The sequence below is a fragment of the Barbus barbus genome (genome assembly GCF_936440315.1).
Source record: "Barbus barbus genome assembly, chromosome: 40".
Classification (NCBI taxonomy): Eukaryota; Metazoa; Chordata; class Actinopteri; order Cypriniformes; family Cyprinidae; genus Barbus; species Barbus barbus.
In genome coordinates, this window is record NC_136718.1 from 22,994,624 (window position 1) to 23,019,229 (window position 24,606).

The 24,606-nt window shown below is 35.3% G+C and overlaps 1 protein-coding gene across 2 annotated transcripts in view; it reads right to left on the bottom strand.

The window, feature by feature from the left end:
- Positions 1-20,211, bottom strand: part of LOC306859575 (nuclear factor of activated T-cells, cytoplasmic 2-like) — a 35,574-nt gene extending 15,363 nt beyond the window's left edge. Inside the window, exons 1-6 of one of the 2 annotated variants that reach the window (XM_079400674.1) lie at positions 19,945-20,211; positions 13,095-14,016; positions 11,842-12,010; positions 4,404-4,606; positions 4,138-4,310; positions 2,531-2,671 (exon numbers count right to left, since the gene is read on the bottom strand). In XM_079400674.1, coding sequence (XP_079256800.1) covers positions 2,531-2,671; positions 4,138-4,310; positions 4,404-4,606; positions 11,842-12,010; positions 13,095-14,016; positions 19,945-20,002 — 1,666 coding nt within the window. In that variant the 5' untranslated portion in view covers positions 20,003-20,211. Of the gene's footprint in view, positions 1-2,530; positions 2,672-4,137; positions 4,311-4,403; positions 4,607-11,841; positions 12,011-13,094; positions 14,017-17,234; positions 17,486-19,944 lie in introns of those variants that run through there. The other variant, XM_079400673.1, reaches the window with a different exon arrangement.
- Positions 20,212-24,606: the final 4,395 nt, after the last annotated feature.

Below are 24,606 nucleotides of genomic sequence, written 5' to 3' on the forward strand. Positions count from 1 at the left end.
AAACTCTTCAAGATCTGATTAAAATCATTTGCAACACATTTTAATTCAATAATGTGATGCATTTCCACTGTAGTGGAAATCACTGTACAGACTGGGGAAAGAAAATGTATATAAGCTAAATGGAAACTAATTAGAGGCAGAGTAAGGTAATATCACAACAATTAAGCATTTTTTTGTACTGATAAAATGTTCACAGAAGTTGTTCTCTTATTGATAGATATTAATGGATAAACAAGTTGGGAAATGGTTAACATTTAAATGGTTGGGATGAAGAAAAGGCCCTGCAGGTGAATAGGATTTAAAAAAAAATTGATTTCATTAAGACTTTTTTTTGCATATTGTAAGTTTGCAAATTTAAATATTATGTTTAAACATGGAAATGAATTATCTAATTAAATATGTACTAATTTGCATACTGCAAAGACATATTTTGTAATAGAAATCTACAGACAGAAATAGACAAAGTGCAAGAAAAAATACTAAAGTGTATTTTAGATGTATTTGTTCCACTAGTCTGAAACAACATGTTATGGAAAGCCAGATCGCCAATAATGCATGAAAAAAATGTTTTTACCTGTTGCCTTAATTTTGAATTTGTAGAGATATTGTATTGTTTTTAAATGCATGGTCTAAAGATGATATGCCACTTGCTTCTGGAAATTCTAGAGAGCATTTAATAGGACAAAAATTATATATGCGCTGAGTAGATGTTATCATTACTGTAAGATGCCTGTATCTGCTAAAAGCTTATTTTGTCAACTTAAGAGTGCGTGAGCATATTGAATTCCTCAAAGCTTACATCCGTCAAATAAAAACAAACAACTCCCATTTTAAATGAATTAAATGCAACATTAATGTAGACAAGAAAAACAGGTAAACCCATCTGATAACGACAGTGAAACTGGCACCCGACGTAGATCAGCCGCTGCAGTGTTTGTACATAAAGCCGACACTGTATTCAGATCAGAAATCTAAAACTTCATGCAAATGCGAATGAAACCGATTACAAAAGGTCACGATTCAAATGAAAGCCTAATGGTCTTTTGCAGTCTGCTGTCATTCATAAAGTTCAGCCATGAGTTTGTGTGTCTGCAATGATGTTTTAGCAGCTGTTCAGTTAGAGTATTTATTCTGTTAGTTTCAAATAAAACAATGACTCATGAATATGGAAACATTTCGCATTACGCTGTTTGTGCACTATGAATAATGTCTGATCAACTAAGCCAGACAACACACAAGAGCAACTCTACCCATGTTTGTCACTGAACACAATGGCGACACACTCTTCAACAGAAGCGCCACCCGCACACTGAAACAACAACAAAGAAAGGACAGTGACGCTTTGCCTCTTATCTGCGAAATAATGCAAATTGTTGATGGGTAAATTGTCAGCGTATAGTTCGCTTCTCAGTGTGAGTCATAGAAAACAAACAAAAAGCACAAAAACAAGTCCCCTATAAAAGCAATAGTGGAAATGAAAAAAAAGTTGCATGAAAAGAAAATGGCGAGACCTGTTATTAAAAACCTCATGAAATCAAAAATTCATTTTTTGTTCGCTTCGAGGTCATCTGTATAAGTGCACTCCTAAACATTGACAAAATTCACAGATTTTGAGATACTAGTAGAGTTTTTATTCATATTTAGAGTTAGTTTTTACTTATAATATTATTTACAATTTTAGTAATTGTGTGTTGTTTTTGTCCTTTTTAGTTTTTTTTTACACGTCTATAAAGTTTTTATTACTTTTTAGTTTTAGTTATTTTAGTACATCAAGTTATGAAACTAAAATGAGAAATGTTGCTTTGGTAGCTAGCTGAAATAAGCTTTTTATATTTTGTTTTTTTCCCCAAGTAACAATTTTTAATGGTTTTAGTTAACTATAATAACCCTGATAAACACTCATTAAAGTTTTTGCTCAATAAAACGTCCATCTGTGTTTATTTTCTAACCTTATTTCCTTTCCCAACCACGTATCGGCTGCATTGAAGTTGACATGAATTAAACGTTCAAAGTACAAAGCGTCAAGTGTTGTTTCGCTGTGACGTAAACTAAAGGCAATTTGTTATCTTGTTTGTTCATTCAATTTAGTGGCTGAATAGATAACGCTTTCAACTACAAAAAAAATTGTACTCTCAGCTCTGTCTGACACTTTTTACCATATTTAAAATAAAAATAAATGAATAATAATAATATAAAATAATAAATATATAACAAAAATAAAAATAAACAGCAGAAATAGTAAAAGTACTGAGCCAGCATTAAGTCCTCCTGTGAAGTTACAACTTACTCACTTCCCAGGAGGACTTGAGCAAGGCATTAGAATGATTAGCAATATCAAGTAACAAACCACACACATCCAGCATGTCTAGCCCCAACTTCCTGTTTCAATACATATGTTAACACAGGAGGGACACTTGCAATAAACTATTTCTTGGGGTGATTATATCTCAAAATCTGCACAGAAAAAGTGAAAAATGTCCAGATTCCATATGGACCTGTAATCTTTGAAAACCAATCTTGAAGCACTTACCATGAGTCTTCTCCATGAAGATCACCTTTGAATCTGCGCTGAAGTTCTGGCCGGTGAGAATCATCTGCTGGCCTCCGAGAACCGAGCAGGCGTCCATGTCCTGCTTTTCTACCATGGGCAGCTCATGGGCAGACCTCTGGGCTGTAGAGTCAAACAGAGGATGCAGATGTCTGGATTGAATTAAACGTCACAGGTTTGAACCCTGTGTAAGAAAGTCCCATGATTTACTGAGACCTCCTATTGCAATATTCCCCTTGCTCCACAACTTATCAATTTTGCAATCAATAAGTCACTTTGGATGAAAAAGTGTCAGGTAAGTGACCGATAAAATGTTTCCCAAAAAAGACACTTAGGCCAGGTTGCACAGACAGGGTTAGACTAAACCAGGATCAGGCCATAGTTCAATTAGGAAATTTAAGTAATTTTTATAAACGTGCCTTAGACAAAAAACATTACTGGTGTACATCTTGAGACAAAACAAAGGCACTGATATATTTTAAGATCAATCAGTGCAAGTTTCTTTCAGTTGAAACAGCTCAGACTTACATTTTAGTCTGGGACTAGGCTAAAGCACATCATAAATGTACGAAAAATATTGCAAAATTAGATTTTATTTTTTAGTATTACATAAATCAATGACATATATTAATCTTATAAACATTGATTTTGTACCTCATGTTTATACAATGTTTATACACACACACACATATATATATATTTACATATATTAAAACTAAATATTATATTAAATTGATACAAGCAATAAGACTAATAATATTAAACTATGAATTTATGTATGCAAGTCATTCAACAGATTAGGAAGCAATCATAATTTAGCTCAGGGAATTCATGTTTTATTTATTTGCATTAGAATTAAGAGGCTTTTAACTCAAAAAATGAGATGAAATTAATTTATTTCAGCCAAATTAACATTAGGCCATGTAAACAAACAGACAGGATGATCCGGCTTATTAAACACCCTCTTTGTTTACTTTAGGCTGAAGGAGAATTAAATCCTGTTTTACATGGTGATAAAGTTTGTTGTCATGATATTAAGGACACGTACTGGTGAAACTTATCAGTGATTTAATATCCGCCACAGCTACTGTGATTAAGACAAATACGAGTGACATTTGGACAGATGTGCGACGTGCTGTAATCTGAATTAATGATGCATGTGAAGCTAAACTCTTAAATAATGCAGCGTGTTACCTGAGAATTGGCTGAGATATGTCTGCGATATCTCAGTGTCTGACACAACAGATTTAACTTCCTATTAGACAAACAGGGGGTTGGGGAGCTGTCATTTATCAGGCTCATTTTGAATTCATTCCTGTTTCGCACAGTTTACCTTGGTTTGCATCAAACGAAACCCAACTGAGGAGGAAGCAGAGCAACAAGAGCAGAATTTTTCAACTCAAAACCACCTGATATCTGATAAGAGTGTGACAAATATTCACACAAGATGTTCAAATACTTGACCCTAAACCGATATTACAATATCCAGCCGCTAAACCTGTCAGGTCCTTCAGAGTTTAAGCCACCAAGAAAGAAATTAGCTTTGATTTCATTCTGATTTTACCACGTTGGAGACTAATTTTACTCACAGCATTCGATGGGATGCGAAGCAACTTGCAGAGACACATGTTGGCCTCCATGCTGGGGAATATGAACACGGAAAACCAGTCGAACACGTGTGTTTTTCCGCCCGATGTCCGTCTCTCCTTTTCGCAGCTCGATGTCAGCATTGCGAAGCTTGAGAATCCCGGCGCAATCGATTCTGAGAAGCATTCAGAAGCATCATGTTACTATGCATATTTTAAACCAAAAACTGTAGGAGGAGGAAGCATCATCATCATAGAGGTTTATTCACATTGCTTTCATGTTATTCTTTTGCTCAAGAGGAATCTCCAGGACTTTGGTGCTGCTGATGATCTTCTCGTAGCTGGTGGTGGTGACGGTTTTGCCGGTAATGCGATGGACCTGATAGAAAGCGTGAGGCTTCAGGATGCGCTCGTCTGCCGTGCCAATGAAGATCTGCAATCCCAGCGGCTCCTTGCCTCGGTATCCACGTAACTGCACACAGAAAAGCGCAAACAGAGATATTTATTAGCATGGTTCAATTTTAAACTGTTCAAAAGTTTGGTGTCGGTAAGATTTTGTAATTTGCTACTAAGAACTTCCCTAATGCTCATCAAAGCTACATTTAATTGATCAAAAATACAACAAAAATCGTAAATATTATTACATTTTAAAACAGCTCATTTTTATTTAAATATATTTTAAAATGTAATTTATTCCTGTGATGCAAAGCTGAATTTTCAGCATCATTACTCCAGTCTTCAGTGTCACATGATCCTCCAGAAATCATTCTAATATGCTGATTTGCTGCTAATGAAACATTTCTGATTATTATCAATGTTGAAAACTGTTGTTCTGCTTCATATTTCTGTGAAATCCATGACACGTTTTTGTCAGGATACTTTGATGAATAAAGAAACCCCAGCAATTATTGGAACAGAAATCTAATCTTTTGTAACATTATAAATGGCTTTACTGTCACTTTTGATCAATTTAATTTAATTAACTACATCCTTAATTTAATGTTTCCTTGCTGAATAAAAGTATTAAAAAATATAATTATATAATAACTAATAAATAAATAAATTAAATAAATAAATAAAAATAAACAAAATATAAAAAATATATATATTAAATGTATAAAAAATACTAATATATATATACACACACACACACACACATATACATACACAAATATAAATATATAAAAATATATATGTAAAATGTATAATATTTGTCATACTTGTTGATGTTTTGGCCTATTGTCAAACTCAACTTATCTCCAAAAAAAAAAAAGCAAAAGTTCAAAATAGTGTCTGGATGAGATTTTAATTGTTATTTAATTGTTAACTGTGAAATACCTGCACATAACTGCCCCACAAATAATCAGGATTCAACCTGAACTTAAAAAACAGCACAGAAGAAACACTATAATGCCAACTGAACATCACCAAGATCTCGGATGCACACATGCAAAGCGCTTTTTTTTAGCAGCTCCTTCAGCGAAGATCTGCTTTCCTGGTTGGGAAGCAGAGACCTGCTGGAAACATTAGCATTTCCAGAAACCTTGAACTGGAGCCAGAAGGGCGTGTGCTGTCTGCAAACATCTCCTCATCTCCTAAAACTCTGCAGGAAACCCATCAGTTACTCACAAGCTCAAACTGCGGCAAGCTTTGTTGCCTACAGGTCCTTCCAGTGCCATTGGACTGATTGTGGAAGATACATTTCTAATTCAAACCAAAATTTGAATGAGTTTGGAAATCAAACAACGCCTGAGTGCAAAAGTCTAAAATGAGGTTTATGCATATGCAGACGAATGTGAGATTGCACAAATGCATCTTGGTTTGTTGTCTGAATTCCTGCACTGAAGGTTAATAATCAGAAGAGCTTTCAAATCCTGTCCGACAGAGGCAAATGGGTCACATTTTCATATGCAAAACATGGCAAGCCCAATGAGAATAACAACTACGGCCTTGTCATTTTGTTGTAGATGAGCAAGATATGGTGCACAACAAAACAGGCATTATCTAGCTACATTATAACTTCACATATTTCATGGCTGGAGATTTTGGAGGCTGTAATTTAATGCGGAATTTAAGGGCTTTGTGCAGGAAAAAGACCAGTTTTATTATAATATGAGGCTGAAAGAAACTGCCCGATCATTTAGAGTGCTGAATTTTGCCATTCAAACTAATTGTAATCAAGAATCCCTACAATTGGCGATAAATGCATTGCTCAAGGGCACTTTGATGATTTCTGCAAACACAAACTTATTATTTACTTGGTATGGAACATGCAAGCCCTGTAAATGGCAATGCACGTCCTTAAAAAATCCCAACCTCCCTTATCTTTGTGTTGGCATATTTCTGTCTCTGATAAAATTAATAAAATAAAATCTACCAATAAAAATAACCACCATGAAAATAATGTATAAATACAATTAAATTCAAACTCTTATAAAAAACAAATAAACACAATAAACAAAAGTTAATACAAATAAAAACTATATTTGTAAAAATGCAATTGATAAAATGATTTAAAAGTAATACAAATAAAATGTATTTTTTAAATACTGCAATTTATAAAGAGGTAAATATATATATTATATATATATATATATATATATATATATATATATATATATATATATATATATATATTTTTTTTTTTTTTTTTTTAAGTAATTAAGCAAATAAAATAAAATAAAAATAATAAAATATATATTAAATAATAATTAATTTTTAAAACGGCAATTAAATAAATGCAATTAATAAAATAAAAAGTAACCCAATTTTTTTTAAGTGTAATATGTGAAAAAAATAAAAAAAATAAAAAAAATAATCACATTTTAAAAATGCAATTACTAAAAAAAAACTGTTGACATTTCCTATTGAAATAGGCAGTTTGGGTCATGACATTTCAAAGATCTTGCATTTTGTTAAATAACAGCCTTCAGTTTATGTCAAAACCACACATGACAGACTATATGATAAATGAAAGCATAAGACACTTTCAAAATGACTACATTTCAGCTGCTTCCTTCCAAGCAACTGATGGAAAAACTAACCTTCGTTGGTCTCCTTTTGTGATTTACTGAAAATATTCAAATCAGCATGACATGACTGCACAAGCAGAGCCATATGAATACTGAAAGCAAATGACACAAAAAAGGCAAGTAACAAATTAGATGTGCACTCTTAGAAAAAAAAAAAGTGTCTAGATCGGAAGGAAGCGTGCAGAAACCACAGAGCATGAAGATACAGCTAAATTTACTCTGGAGTTCAAAAGCACATTGAGCAGGGCATGTGTCAACACTTCTCATGTTTGTGTCAACACTTGAATGTCTTGCTTAAAAGCAACATCTGAGAAAGACGAATCATAAATGAGATCTCTTTAATATCTCAACTGCTCCTCCTAAAGTGAAGTGAGATTAAATGGAGAGCATATTGACATGTTTGCTCAAGTCTTCTGCTTCTCAGACGTTTCTCCTATGAAAAAGAGCTCAATAATGTCTCCTGTAGAGCATCTCAAACTGTGCTCAGATTTGTCAACATACTAAAATCTGCAATCAAAAATCAGATACACTCAAACATTTTGCATTTATTCTCCCAAATTATGAAGTGAAGTGAAGTGACATACTGCCAAGTATGCTCTGCATTTATCCCATCCAAAGTGCACACACACAGCAGTGAACACACACACACCGTGAATACACACACAGCAGTGAACACACACACACAGTGAACACACACCCGGAGCAGTGGGCAGCCAATGCTGCGGCGCCCGGGGAGCAGTTGGGGGTTCGGTGCCTTGCTCAAGGACCTCAGTCGTGGTATTGAGGGTGGAGAGAGCGCTGGACATTCACTCCCCCCCACCTACAATCCCTGCCGGCCCGAGACTCGAACCCACAACCTTTGGATTATGAGTCCGACTCTCTAACCATTAGGCCACGACACAGGATGGCATAGAATTATTTCAACTATGCCATCTACATCAACTGGATATTTATATATTTTTAAGGGTGAATATCACAAAAACTACCATGAAACAAACCGGAGTCATATTTTATTTAAAACAAAAAGATAAATTATGTTTAAGATCATTTTTATATATTTTCGTAAAATGTATTATTTATTTATTTTAAAAAGTCCTGAAAAGAGGACTTTGGGCCACTGAGCAACAGTCCAGTTCTTTTTCTCCTGAGCCCAGGTAAGAAGCTTCTGACGTTGTCTCTGGTTCAGAAGTGGCTTGGTAGCTCTTTTCCTGAAGACGTCTGAGCTGGTGACTCTTGATGCACTAACTCCAGCTTCAGTCCACTCCTTGTGAAGCTCTCCCAAGTGTTTGAATCAGCTTTGCTTGTCAGTATTCTCAAGCTTGCGGTCATCCTTGTTGCTTGTGCACCTCTTCCAGGGGCGGATTTAGTGAACTGGGGGCCCCAGGCAAATATAGGAATGGGGCCCTACACATTTACCTAGATCAACCTTGAGGTTCCTTTTTTGTTGTGATGCTTGCTGCTGCACAATGGTGCCCCATAGTTGTGTCCAATGTTTAAAAAATTTTCATGTACGTTATAATTTTTCCATTTCCATTTATTAACTTAGCAGACACGTTTATTCTTTCATGTTGTAGACCAAGAAATAGCAATTGATTTACCGTTGAGATACAAGTTTTAACAAAAAAACTAAATAAATTATAAAATGATAAACCTCACAATTGAACATTTAAACCATTTTTTTAAGAAAAGGGATGAGTCAGAAGTATAAATTATTATATTATTTAAAACGGGTTTATTTGGGTGGATTTTCGCATTGGTCTGAACAAAAACTGCAGACTGGATTATTGAAAATGCACATTCATTCTCTGCCAGTAGGAGGTGCTTTTGGAACATCAGAAATACAGCGGTTTCCACGGTAATGGCTGTAAACAAAGCAGTGCTCAGCTCATAAATTATACTTTATCAGGTAAAATGAAAATTCCATCAAAACTTTTCTGAAGACAATCGGTTCCCTTCAGAGGTCCATTTATATAAAAGTGTGAAAAAATATAGCCTATATTGACGAAGAAAGTCCACTGATGAGTTACCAGTGTAAGCCTACATTTAATTTTAGTCATTTTAACTTAGGGCTGTCAATGGATTTAAATATTTGATCGCGATTAATCACATGATTGTCTTGAGTTAACTCGCGAATAATCGCAACTTAATCGCACATTTTTATCTGTTCTAAATGTACCTTAAATTAATAATTTTCAAGTTTTTAATACTCTAATCAACATGGGCATGGACAAATATGGATGCTTTATGTTATATGTTTATTATTAGTGAAACCATAGTTAGTATAGAGCATGAAGACTAGACAAACGGTCCTAGATGTTTTTCAAAGAACTTGTTCATATCTATGAGACACATGAAAAAGAAAAAAAAGAACATAGAAATACCAGGTTCCCAATACTTCTCTTTCTTTGCACTGAGCAATTTACTGACACAGCTCACTTCTTCTGCAAAATGTACATTTTACTCTCTGTGCCACATACTGTATTATGATGCAGCTAAATTCTCAATAAAACAGTTTTCATTGGTATATTTTACTGTTTTTGTTGTCAGACAATGGAATGAATATGAAATATTGACTGAAACGCGACCCATTAAGACTACATAACCAGCTCTCCCTTCCAAGATGTTAATCTGCACAAAAATCCTGATTTATAATCGTGCCGTCATCTGATAAAATCAAATAAGATAAAGACAATAGCTGTGCTGTGATTTCGGCTATACTTGCATGTAAATTTAGAGAAGCAACATATCTGTGTTTTAACTGAAAGCTCTGCTCCTTTCAGCCACTAATATTTTCACTTGCTACAAGCAGGATACACAAGAAGCACGTTCAACTTGGACACGCAGACGGTTGCCTTGGTAATAAACACCGTAAACAGCAACCGTTCGCGTGTCCACGCTTAATGCGCATCTCGTATAAAGCATTTTAGGGGGCTCTTGACTTTTGGGGGGCCAAGGCAGTCACCTACCTTTGCCTAATGGGTAAGTCTGTAAGTCTCAAAAAAAATAAAATAAATAAAACATAAAAAAAAAAAAAAAAAAATGTTTAAGGAAGATATATATATATATTTTTTTTTTTTTATTATTATTATTTTGTAGTGAAATGTGACCATAAATAGGCAAACTGTGAATTCAACTTTTTACTAACAACATAATGTTTAATTGATTTTGACAGCAGAATTCTATAAAAACCTGTCATTCTGCATGAAATGTCTAAATGTGTCTCTTTAAGGTACAGGTGAGTGAGTAAACACAGCCGTTTCCATGGGCCATCTGAGAACCTGTTGTCATGGTAGCGGGCGAGCGGTGAGTCAGTGGTGAGGTTGGAAAAGTAAAGTAGAGGAAGGAGCAGTCCTGAGTAACTCCTGCCACGTGATTGGCCAGCGCCGCGCTGCACTGACCACAGCCAGAGCCAGGGAATGGAAAGCATTAAACATTTTGGCTTTGCCAAGGCAGTCTGCAATCTTTACCAGAGCACTGACATCGGAAGGATGCTGGCCGCTCCGCTAACAAGACCATCAAAGATGGTTTACACTGAGAGAGCAAAAAGCAACAAGAGGCCTTTCATATAAACTGTTACCCGAGCAACTTCAAACTTTAAATGGTAAACAAACTAACTGAGCAATATCATGTGTCTTCAGAATACAGCTGCCATTACGGCGTCTGTAAAAGCTTGAGGTAAACAACTTCCTGAACAGAGTTAAGCAACCTAAAAGCCAATCAGAAAGCAGTAAAACCCTCTGTAAAATGTAAAAAAAGGAAGAAAAATAAATATATTAAATACAATAATAAAAATATTATAATAAAAACAAAATATTTTTATAAAATGTTTTATATATGTGTGTGTGTGTGTGTGTGTGTGTGTGTATGTATGTATATATATATATTTGTAAAAACAAATAAATGCAATAAATAAAATGTAATACCAATCAAATATTTATGCATTTCAAAAATGCAATAAATAAAATATAATTAAAGATGTAAAAAATAATAAAATAAAGATATATCTAAAAACATATAAACTAAACACAACAAATAAAATAATGTAAAAAATAGAGAAAAAAAGTAATTTTATAGATATATATATATATATATATATATATATATTAGGGCTGGTAATTTAACGCGTTAATTAAATTAATTAAATACAGTGTAAAATTACAATAAAAATATATAAATACATATACATGCATATATATATATATATATATATAAAATAATAAAAAAATTAATTAAATTAAATTAAATAAGCCATGTTGCTAGGGTGTTCTGGGAGGATTATAAGGTTTTGCCAATGCTTAGTAGTTGATAGCGTGTTCTGAGTGTTCTGAGGTAGTTACTATTCAAACACAAAGTCTTGGCTTAACAATCTGCATTATTTGAGTTATGAGCTTATGTTTTAATAATTAGGGTTAGGGATTTTAAGGATTTTTTTTTTCAAAAATCCCCTACCATAATCATAAGCAATAACAATAGAGAAGCTTGTCATCTTAACACACACTACTAATGAATTAGTGCGTTCATTTGTGTGAGGGTTGATAAAAGCAGACAACACACAGAAGAGCAGAGGGACATTTTCATAGCCCTGACCTGGGGGTGAAATCACCTCGCGCTGCATAATGACTAGGAAATAACTTCACACGCACGTCTAGTGAGGCGAGACAGAGTGAACACCCACCTGGACCACTGGGTGACCTCCAGTAGGGGCTTTGACTGCCCCGCGACTGCCCTCGGTTTCATAGTGAGCCCTGTGGTGTGGTTTGGGCTGCACCTCGATGTGGAGCTCGTACTGATCGGTGCGAGTGGGCAAAGGCCACTCCAGCGGCGGCAGGGAAGCCACAGGGATGCTGGGACAGATGAAAGATGATAGTCATGCTCATTTGATTCACATATCCGATTCGTAGCATGAAAAGAGCAGCAGGTGCATTAGCCACAGAGGGTTTTGCAGAACGTGTCATCTTATAATGTGCCACTGATGCCAGGTCAAACTGGAAACATCTTTATAATTTGGGGTTAGTAAGATTTTGTTTTTAAACAATACTTATATTTAGCAAGGATGCATTAAATTGATCAAAAGGGACAGTAAAGACATTTATAATGTTACAAAAACATTATATTTTAAAAACATGCTGTTCTTTTGAACTTTCTTTTCATCAAAGATTCACAGTTGTTTCCACAAAAATATGAATAAGCACAACTGTTTTCAACATTAATAATAATAATACATGTTTCTTGAGCAGCAAATCAGCATATTAGACTGATTTCTGAAGGATGATATGACACTGAAGACTGGCGTAATGATGCTGAAAATTCAGCATATGAATAAATCAAATTTTAAAATATAAATATATTCAAATAGAAAACAGTTATTTGAAATTGTATTGTTGTTTTTACTGTAATTATATCAAATAAATGCAGTTTTTCAAAAACATAAAAATCTTACTGACCATAAACTTTTGAATGCCAAAATTGTGTAAGTTTTTAGAAATATGTTTTTATTTTTCATGAAATAAATATTGTATTAAATTATATTGTATATTTATTCATTTTTTTGTTTAATATTTAAATATTTAAGATTATCGGCAGAGGCCAATAACCAAGTCTGCTTACCCAACTGACAGGTTTGCCAACAGATAATAAACCAAAATTTTCAGTTTAAATAAATATTTACATTTTTAATGAAGAATTAGTTTTTATTACATTTTATTTCAATATATATGCATATCGGTCAAATATCAGTGACCGATAACCCTACATTCTAGATGGGTATTAGTACTGACACCCATATTAAGGGTTACATGTACAATGAAAAGTGTAAATAAGTGTAAATTTGTATCTTTAATTGTAAATAAAATTTTACCAAACTGTAATGACAACAAACTATCTTCCTATCACTTTTCAAGCAAACTGATGACACGAGTAAACATTTACCTGCATATTCCTGGCACCATCTGTTTAGGCCAGATTTGAGGGATTACGAAGAACGGTTCAGGGCCAGGTTTAGACTTCATATCCTGGTCACATGACAACAGGTAACTCTCAGTGTGGTTATCTGGGTAAAGCTGGTAGGCCTGCTGGTTGGTCTTCACGATTTTGGTAGGAATGGAACTAGCTTGTGCGACGCCAAACCCATTCATGACCCCTGAGATGTTATTGGAGCTGTAAAGGGGGTCGTGATGCTCTTCGTGGCCACCGTGGGGCGACGGGCTACGTGAACGGGCCACCGGCACCAGGTTTCTGTACATGTCGTAGGTGCGTTTGCATAGAGGGGAGGTGGAGCGCGAGCCGGGCCGGGGCGAAGGAGAGCGTGGCCCCACGCAGCCGTCCTCGGCCAGGCTGCTTCGCGGAGAAGTTCCCGGACTGGTTCGAGGGGAACCCGTGTGGACGCCTTGGAGTCGCGGGCAAAGTTCTCCAGCTGCTTGGCTGTTGCTGGGCGAAACGCAAGGGGAAGCCCAGGGCGAGAGGTTCTCCGAATGCCAGGAGGTGGATGAGTTGCTGCTGGCGGGACTCAAGCACTGCGGCTCCCTATAGGCCAGAGGGTCGTGACCGGGCACAGTGAGACCGGGACTGGGGCTGATATTCACCAGATGGTTCTGGAGCGAGTCTCGACCATGACTATAGTGCTCTCGGGAAGGTGTGATCTCGATCCGGGGGCTCGGGGCTTGGCTGTTGGGTCTGGCGTTCTCCAGGAAGCTCTTGGGCTCCAGTTGAGCATAGCCTGAGAGACCTTCGGCGCTGAGTTCGGCGAAGGAAGCCGCACACGGCTTGATGCCGTATGGCTGAACTTCCTCCACAGGATAGGAGAGGCTGGGTGGAGAGATGAGGTCTTTGTGCGAGGAGATGCTTTGCTCATCTGTAACAAACAAACAACAGACACAAAATGAGTAAGAGTGCCCAGAAACCCGGTAAACAATGTATGCTGCCTACTATTTAAAATCAAATCACATGTGTTTATAGCGTTTTGTACAATACAGATAATTTAAAAGAAGTTTCACAGTAATAAACAAGAAAATAACAGTACTAAAAGTTAGTACTTCACTTGTAAAGCAGTTCAAACAGACAATAGTGTCATTAAATTCACCTTAATTTAGTTCAATATTGATTCAATTCAATTTAATAACTGTGAATGTTGCAAGGTTCCTCATTTATGATACAGTTTCTGATGTAAAGCAGCTGTGTCATTATTCAGTTGCATTTCAATGTTCATTTAATTAAGTTCAATACCAGTATGAATGTTGCAAAGTTAATTAATTATGAAGCAAACTCATAAAGCAGCTCTACAAAGACAATAGTGTCATCAGTGCTGGGTAGTAACTGATTTCATGTCACCTGGATTACGTAATCAGATTCCAGAAATGTAGTACTTGTAATTAAATTTTATATTACGTTTTAAAATGTTCATAATCAGATTAAGGTTACTTTTTTATGAACTACATAATTACAGATTATTACGGAAGTTCTAAGCGGCCATGCATTATTATAATTTTTCTGTCTTGTTTTCTCGTGATCACGACTTAATTTTCTCGTGATCTCGACATAACGAAAGTTGTTTTGTCGTTATCACGACTTAATTTTCTCGTGATCTCGACATAACGAAAGTTGTTTTGTCGTTATCACGACTTAATTTTCTCGTGATCTCGACACAACGAAAGTTGTTTTGTCGTTATCACGACTTAATTTTCTCGTGATCTCGACATAACGAAAGTTGTTTTGTCGTTATCACGACTTAATTTTCTCGTGATCTCGACATAACGAAAGTTGTTTTGTCGTTATCACGACTTAATTTTCTCATGATCTCGACACAACGAAAGTTGTTTTGTCGTTATCACGACTTAATTTTCTCGTGATCTCGACATAACGAAAGTTGTTTTGTCGTTATCACGACTTAATTTTCTCATGATCTCGACATAACGAAAGTTGTTTTGTCGTTATCACGACTTAATTTTCTCTGTGTATTCGGCATGAGAAAATGCTATAGAAGCAGCATCATCGCAGCATCATGGATGATCGTATTCGCTTTTACTTTGATCAAGGACTCACTCAAACTGAAATAGCTCTGTGTCTGTCAGTGATTGACGACTTACACATAAGTGTTGGACACTTGAGAAGGAGGCTGTCGGGTCTGCAACTTTATCGTCGAAGACAATATAGCGACCCTGATTTTCTCACGATAGCTACAATTACGTCGTGAGAAAACGGTTTTTTACGAAAGTTTTATCAACAACTTTCGTTATGTCGAGATCACGAGAAAATTAAGTTGTGATAACGACAAAACAACTCGTTATTTTGAAAACAAGACAGAAAAATTATAATAATGCATGGCCGCTTAGAACTTCCGTAGATTATTCACACAATGACAGTAAATTATTCAGCGATTCTCAAAAATGTTAAATGTTCCTTTCTAAAAAATTTGACTGCGTCATATCGTTTAGCTTTGAACATTCACAATATACAGTGGCCATGTAAATTAATTTGCGATCCATGCTTTTGAATTTGGGGACAAAAGCACCACTCAATCAATTATACAATGTATGAGACAGATAATTACTAATAAACACTGCCGCTGACAACAACAACAAAAAATTACCCCAGTTTGGGAAACCCTGGAGTAATGTAATGTTTAATACATTTCATAACATATTGATAACAAAGAATGGAATATAGTTTATTTCTTTTTTTTATAAAAAAGAATCCAATTCAAATCTATAAACAAGTTAGGTCAAAAGTAATCTAAAAGTAATCCAAAAGTAGTCCGAATATACATTACCAAAAATGAGTAATGTAAATTATCATTTATCACAATTTAGCTCAATAAGAGTGTGAATGTTGAAACGTTCATTAGTTATAAAGCAAACTAAGTTCAACAATAAAGCAGCTCCACAGAAGATAATGGTGTCATTATTCAGGTCAAGTCAATCCAATTTTGTTCGATAATTGTGCAAAGTTCATCAAATTATGAAACAAACTATAAGAAGCTCTACAGAAGGCAATCATTTTGTTATTCACTTCAGTTCAAGTCTGTTCCTTTTTGATTCGATTCAGATTAATCAATATATTCTGGAAGCGGTAAATGGTGCGTGTTCTTTTCAGCGGCCTTGCTTTCGGAAGAATTTTTCCCATAGGGATTTTTTAAAAGTCTTTGTTTAAGAGTTAAAAGCCATGAATCAAACCAACTAGCAATATGGTGAAGCGTATCTGAAAATCAGACAAAATGTCAAAGGACTGTGTTCTTGAAGGCTTAAACAACTAATGCCATGAAACTTTGCAAATTACATAATCATGATTACAAGATTTTCGTTACAACATTCATTGCATACAAATACGTCACTGGCTGTGCTTCCTATGTAGTTTTTGTGGCTATGTATTTATTAGCATTCTGTCACATGTGCTGTTTTGGTGTAATGTGCGATGTTCAAATGTCATTACCATCATGTGCAACATCAAAACGGTGAATGAAATGATCACACATCTACTGCAACTTTTAGATTATAATGTGCATTCATCATTGCTACAAAAATGCATTACATTTCTGATGTCCAACGTGTCATGTTTTGGATGAGACATGCTCCCCTGTCATTTTAAAGAGTTTCGAAAAATGTTGCCTGATGACATCTGATTGTTATAAAAATATCACTGATTTTTAAATTTTTACATCCTACATTTATGTGGAGGGGAACAAGATCCAACAAGTGAACAAAAAAATCAAATAATAAATAAACACTTAAATAAATGCTTATTTAACAACAACTAGAATACTGTATAATAAAAACTTACAAACATATATTAGCCTATATTAAAATATGACATCACATTCTACTATTAATAGGTCTACATCATTAATATATTACAATAGTTTTAAAATGCTCCCAGGGAAGCGTTTCTGTCCCCATATATTTAGGTAGGCTCTTATATTTGATATGCATTATATTAAATCATATAGCCTATATACATGGATACATACTGTATTTAATATGTATGACTTCTTTGCAATAGTCCAAACAGCTAAACATTATTATGCTGGTAGTTATAGTCCTCAGCACACATTTTATACAGAGGTTTAGTGAAACAAACCTTGAAGTCCCGTTGTACTTCCATACTCAAAAAGATATTCAAACTCCAGCTCATCCTGACAGTGCACCTGATCGAGCTCCTCAGCCAGTCCTAACGCAGCCTTATCGTCGTAAAAAGAGGTCATCTGTCTCAATCTGATTTATTTACACCACAGCAACTTCATAAACGCGTCGAGACAACGCCGGCTGTTTGACACGCAGGGGTCCGAGCACATGAATGAGGATAGAGAGGATAGAGAGACAGACGCGCTCGAGTCAACTTCAACTTCCGCTTTAAACTTCACTCACACCCCCATTTACACCAGCGGCGACAAAATCACAACACGGCCATTACTGTAGAAGAAAGTGATCAGGAATAGAGTCAATGGACGCGACAGAACGGCCAGGACGCGTTTACTGCGTCGCGTCAGTGGTAGAGTGATGTTTGAACAGGTTTGTCTGAGTGTTTGTCGTACTACAGGTAGCATTAAGCAATCTGTCAATCAAACAGAGGTGATAAAATAGATGACACGCGCCTCCTGTTGACAGGTACTAGTTATAACTGCGACAGCAAAAGCAACTAGTCCTTGATCTCAGTTTGTATCCAGTAAGAACTGCTGCCCCCGAGTGTTCATCACTACACAATACCAGTCTATCTATCTATCTATCTATCTATCTATCTATCTATCTATCTATCTATCTATCTATCTATCTATCTATCTATCTATCTATCTATCTATCTATCTATCTATCTGTCTGTCTGTCTGTCTGTCTGTCTGTCTGTCTGTCTGTCTGTCTGTCTGTCTGTCTGTCTGTCTGTCTGTCTGTCTATCTATCTATCTATCTATCTATCTATCTGTCTGTCTGTCTGTCTGTCTGTCATCTGTCTATCTATCTATCTATCTATCTATCTATCTATCTATCTATCTATCTATCTGTCTGTCTGTCTGCCTGTCTGTCTGCCTGTCTGTCTATCTATCATCTGTCTGTCTATCATCTGTCTATCTATCTATCTATCTATCTATCTATCTATCTATCTGTCTGTCTGTCTGTCTGTCTATCATCTGTCTGTCTATCTATCTATCTATCTATCTATCTATCTATCTATCTATCTATCTATCTATCTATCTATCTATCTATCTATCTATCTATCTATCTATCTGTCTGTCTGTCTGTCTGTCTGTCTATCATCTGTCTATCTATCTATCTATCTATCTATCTATCTATCTATCTATCTATCTATCTATCTATCTATCTATCTATCTATCTATCTGTCTGTCTGTCTGTCTGTCTGTCTGTCTATCATCTGTCTGTCTGTCTGTCTGTCTGTCTGTCTGTCTGTCTGTCTATCTATCTATCTATCTATCTATCTATCTATCTATCTATCTATCTATCTATCTATCCAAAATATAATAATATCAAACCACTTTCCACCTCATCAGACAGATGATAGACAGACAGACAGACAGACAGCTAGATAGATAGATAATCTATCTAGCTGTCTGTCTGTCTGTCTGTCTATCATCTGTCTGTCTGTCTGTCTATCTATCTATCTATCTATCTGTCTGTCTGTCTGTCTGTCTGTCTGTCTGTCTATCTGTCTGTCTGTCTGTCTGTCTGTCATCTGTCTGTCTGTCTGTCTGTCTGTCTATCTATCTATCTATCTATCTATCTATCTATCTATCTATCTATCTATCTATCTATCTATCTGTCTGTCTGTCTGTCTGTCTGTCTGTCTGTCTGTCTGGTCTGTCTGTCTGTCTGTCTGTCTGTCTATCTATCTATCTATCTATCTATCTGTCTGTCTGTCTGTCTGTCTATCTTATTTTTTTATTCCAAAATATAATAATAATATCAAACCACTTTCCACCTCATCAGACGTTGCAATCTTACTCTGTCCTGAGAGATTTTTGGAACGAAGGTGGAAAATAACCCGCAATTTTAGACCCACAGTTATTCCAGACAAATCCAGACTTTTATAGACTGAAATGACACGATGTGATTATTTACATGGTGGCAGTATCTAGGGTTATTCAACATTACCTGAACTTTCCATTGCAGCATGATCTATGAATAGCCAAGGAGTCTGAATTTTATGTAACTAATGATATTCAATACTCATGGTGAGTTGTGATGAACTATAAGACATCTTACTATTTCTGCCACATCTGTATAGTATGCCAATCCAAATTCAGCTGGCCATTTATTAGTAGTAGTATTAAATCATTTCATGTTCTGTGCATCACAGACATGCTATTTAAACCCAAGCACACCTGAACTACTGCATCTCCTCTCTCTGAATAAACTCCACCACACATGTACAAAAATCAGACATAACTTTCCATGTGTTTGACAAACTAAAGCAATTTCATATTTTTTTAAATGCTGAAAACTAAACAGTCTGTTAAATGCATGACAATAGCCTGAATGAATCATAAATCCAGTAATAAGTATAAAAGTTCATTCATTCAAAAAAGGAATATGTTACGAAACATAAACTATTACATTTTCAAGTCTCAATATTGCATGTATTGATGTCATTGAGAGTTCCCTCATGACGTAACTGCCCTTTACTGTACACACTGTACATTTTTCATTGTATAATACATCACTAATTACGTTCATTCCATTTACATTGCATTTAGCATGAACAGTTTAGCTATAAGAAAACGTTAAAAATCAAATTATTGATTACCAGTAATTCACAACACTTCAGCACGCGCCATCCATACCTTGATCCATCGACCTCATGCTGTGGAAGTGCATCTGTCTCCAAGACTCTCTAAACATTTTGAAAATATACAAAAAATAAATTCAACAGTCCAGAAATAGCCTTTCTGTACAGTTCATAGCAGAAAAAAAATCTGGATGGAGAAAGTTGAGAGCGAAAAAGCAAATACTCCGTTATAAGTGCAAAAAAGAGCAGTGCGCAATAGCAGTAGTTCTGTGTGGTATGAACTCCTTTGCCTGCTCTGAGGATTGACTTGAGAATCAACAGCGGCTTCCTTCCCCGGCTCTGGGTGTTTATAATGGGCCAGTGCTGTAAAATAACGGGATTCCCTCAGTGTTTCCTCCTGTTTGTGCGCTCTGCCATGGAAACCTGGAGCGGCTCCATCTCCGAGACTCAGGGCTTTCCTGCAGAGCGCGCACTCAGGAATCCATGACGTCTCCAGCCTCTGCGCCAAGGCATTTCTGCGGCTTCTCTCAGACAGTGGCGCACAAGAACTTCATTGTGGCCTTGAAAAAATTAGCGCTGAGGGGAAGAGGAGGGGGAGAAAAATTAAAACAGGAGCGATGTTTAAGCATATGCATGAAAGAGACGAGGTACACACAGCGGGGTTGTGAAGGGACAGGGCTTATACAGCTTTACTACACTTGCGCATTCAGAGTCTTATTGGGCTCAAATACAGTAAAATAGCTACAGAAAGTGTACGGACGCTTACAATGTTTGAATGGCATTAACCAAAGATAGTACAAACTCACTTTCCACCGGTGAATGTACAATTTTAAATGATAAAATTATACATTCATTTTTATTATACATAATACATTCATTGTTAAATTATAAAATTAATTACATTCACAAAATATTTTATTTTTTTTAAATAAAATTTAGATATTTAGACATTTTTACATAATATATGTGCGTGTACTGTGTATATTTATTATGTAAATATAAATACACACATACAATATATATATATTTTGAAAATATTTACATGTATATATTTATATTTCTATAATTTATATTATAGAAACATAATATATTTTTCTTAATTATATACATGCATGTGTGTGTGTGTATATATATATATATATATATATATATATACATAAATATACACAGTACACACACATATATTATGTAAACAAAAACTTTTATTTTGGATGCGATTAATCGTTTGACAGCACTAATTAAAATATATATTAAAAAATATATATATTTCCATCCAGTAAAATTATATATGAATGGATCAGAAAAAGATATATCTATATAAAAACACATTTAAACACATATACAAAACAGAAAGGCCGTGGATTAAGGTTATGGTTAAATAAGACAGTGTCTACTCAGAAAATATTCCATGGAAAATGTGGCATGGTTTATTTATGAAGTTTTCCCTTCTAATCCCAAATACTGGGCTACTCTTGAAATTCATCCAAAGATTTCAAAGTTTATTTGACATGCTTAACTTGGACAGCAGTGAAAAGTTTCAATGTTTTCATTTGAAAATAAGGACATGAAATAAGATTTATTTATCAATATACGCTAATCAGGGTTTATTATCAGAGATTCGCTCAACCGTATCAGTGTGTTTAGAAACCAGCAACTCCGTTTCGCTCTTAAATCACAAGTATTACGGCTTAATGAAAGTCGAAATGCTCAAAAGTATCAGGTTACAGCAAATAAGCGTGACTTTATAAACCTAAGCAGTAAATGTTTCAAGAAAATCTAATGTAGCACATTAACAGCTTCTCCCAGTGCCCAGATGAAAAAGCTGCTGCATTCTGGGATGGCGAAGGATGCCAAAATAAACTGCACGGGGCTGTCGAGTGAGCCCGCTTGGCTAAACTCTGTTGTAAAGTGTATCCCGGAAAATTCTGCGATATGATACACTGACTTGTTTAAACATTCGAATGAATGAAGTGCTGCTCTCACCGACTGTATCCTACACCGACCTCTGGAAAACATCTCGACACAGGCCTTCATTAGCAACTCAATGTGCATCACTTCTTAATTGAATTCCATCTTTTTCAATCTATAGATCTTGCATAAACTCCTATGAAAACGCTCCACTAGAGATTTTCCCCTAAAGGGTTCATCGGTTGCATCAGTGACGTGATGTACATAGGAAACTAAAGTGACTCTTGGAGGTGTAAAGGAAGACGAATGCAGCTTGGAAGGAGTTTGCCAGAGAGCGACGTCTAGCAGATGGACATTCCTCCACTGTTACAGCACTCTTATGCAACCCAAAATGTGAATGAGTAAATTAATATGGCACAGCACATCCTTCCAGACGACAGGATCTGCAGTTCCATCTTTTGCTGAAGAGACACACTTTTTCCAGGTTTGCAGCACAGTTTCCATCACCGTGAAGCGACGCTGTGCCGTCTGGGTTACAGCAACACATCTGACTTTTCCAACAGCAACAGTTGTATTTAAGCCGTAGCTTTCATATGGAAATGGCACTTTATATCACGTCCCATGGAGAACTTTCGGCATGTTTCGGAAAAGGGAAAATCTTCGGGCCATGTGCTTGATCGCTTCCAAAACTTTCTCTGTCATTTTTCCCATTTTTCTCTGTTACCTCATACAGGGTCGCTGAGAATAGCACACTAGCATACTATCCTGCAGTTTCTTTGTATATTAGTATGCTATTCCAAATTCAGTTTTATTTATTAGTGCTGTCGAGCGATTAATCGCATCCAAAATAAAAGTTTTGTTTACATAATATATGTATGTGTGTATATTTGTTATGTATATATAGCCTCAATACAAACACATGCATGTATATATTTAAGAAAAATATGTTATGTTTATATATAGGCTATATACTATAAGGAAATGAATATATAAATATATACACATGTAAATATTTTCAAAATATATACTGTATGTGTGTGTATTTATATATACATAATACACATACATATATAATGTAAACTAAAACTTTTATTTTGGATGCGATTAATCGCGATTAATTTATAAATGGCTATGCCCGCTTTTATGAGAAAAATCTGTTCAAGAAGAAATTTAAAAATGATGGGAAATTTAAAAATTAAGTGATGGGAAAGCAAAAATGTGGAGAAAAAAAGGGAACTGTAAATGATCCCAAGCATACAGCCTCATCTGTAAAGCATGGTGGAGGTGGTGTCATGGCATGGGCGTGCATGGCTGCCTCTGGAACAGGCCCTCTCAACTTTACTGATGACTTAATGTATGATGACAGTAGCAGAATGAATTTGGAAGGGTACAAAACCATCTTAGCTACCAATATTCAAGAAAATGCCACCAGATTCATTGGGAAGTGCTTCATATTGCATCAGGACAATGACCCAAAACACCCTCCCAGTTCAGTCAAGGAGTTTATAAGGGCAAAGAATTGGAAAGTCTTAGATTGCCCAAGTCAATCTCCAGATTTAAATCTGACATGAATTTCACCAGCTGAAGAGGAGAGTAAAGGCAGAAACTCCCCAAAACAAGCAACAATTGGAATTGTCTGCATTAAAGGCTGGGAAAAGTATTTCAAAGGATGAGAGCAAGAGTCTGGTGATGTCTATGGGTCACAGACTCACTGCTGTGATTGTGATCAAGGGATCTGCAACTAAATAATAGCTTTTACCCTTTTATATCTGCCTTATGTTCAACTGTCCCAATACTTATGCTCACATCAATGAGTGGGATGAAATCTAAAAGTGCTGATCTTTTTATTTGGTAAAACATGTATGTGTTGAAACAGCTAATAATAAAATGTGACATTCTGTAGTTTTGTCTCATATTCATCTTTTAATCATATTTGGTAATGTCTTGACTCCACAGCCAACAGAGCAATTTTCAATTTTCTGAAAAACAGCAATTTTGTCTTTACTGTTCCAATACTTATGGAGGGCACTGTATATATTATATATACATATATATGTGTGTGTGTGTGTGTGTGTAACAAAATTAATATTATTTATATAAATTATTCATATAAATGCAACAAAGTTATTTACATCCATAATAATTTAATAAATATTAAATAATATTAATATTTTTACAATAACCAGTGCCAACCAAGGCTGCATTTATTAAATAAAAAATGCAGTAAAACCAGTAATATTGTGAAATATTATTACAATTTAAAATAACCGTTTTCTGTTTGAATATATGGTAAAATGTAATTTATTTCTGTGATCAAAACTGTATTTTCAGCATCATTACTCCAGTCTTCAGTGTCACATGATCCTTCAGAAATCATTCTAATAATATGCTGATTTGCTGCTTAAGAAACATTTATTATTATTATTCTTATTATTTTCCAGGATTCTCTGATAAATAGAAAGATCAAAAGAACAGCATTGATTTAAAATATTTTTGTAACAATATGCAAGTGTGGTCATATGATTTTATATAATAATTCTTATTTATTTGGTAAGTAGCTATAAGTGTGATAATGTACACAATGTATTCGTGTGTTTGTTATTGTTGTTGCTAGAGGTGTGGTTATGATCACAATCAGAAGTGAAAACTAAAGTCAATCTCTCTCAGCAGAGGTGGAGCTTTTAAAAGCCTGTAGTGTGTATAAATAGCTCTACTGGGGTGTGTGAGCCGCTCATGTCTCTCTTTAAGTGATTTATCATCTTCTCAATCCTCTGTTGATGTACACAGTGGAATACAGCAGAGCAAGTCT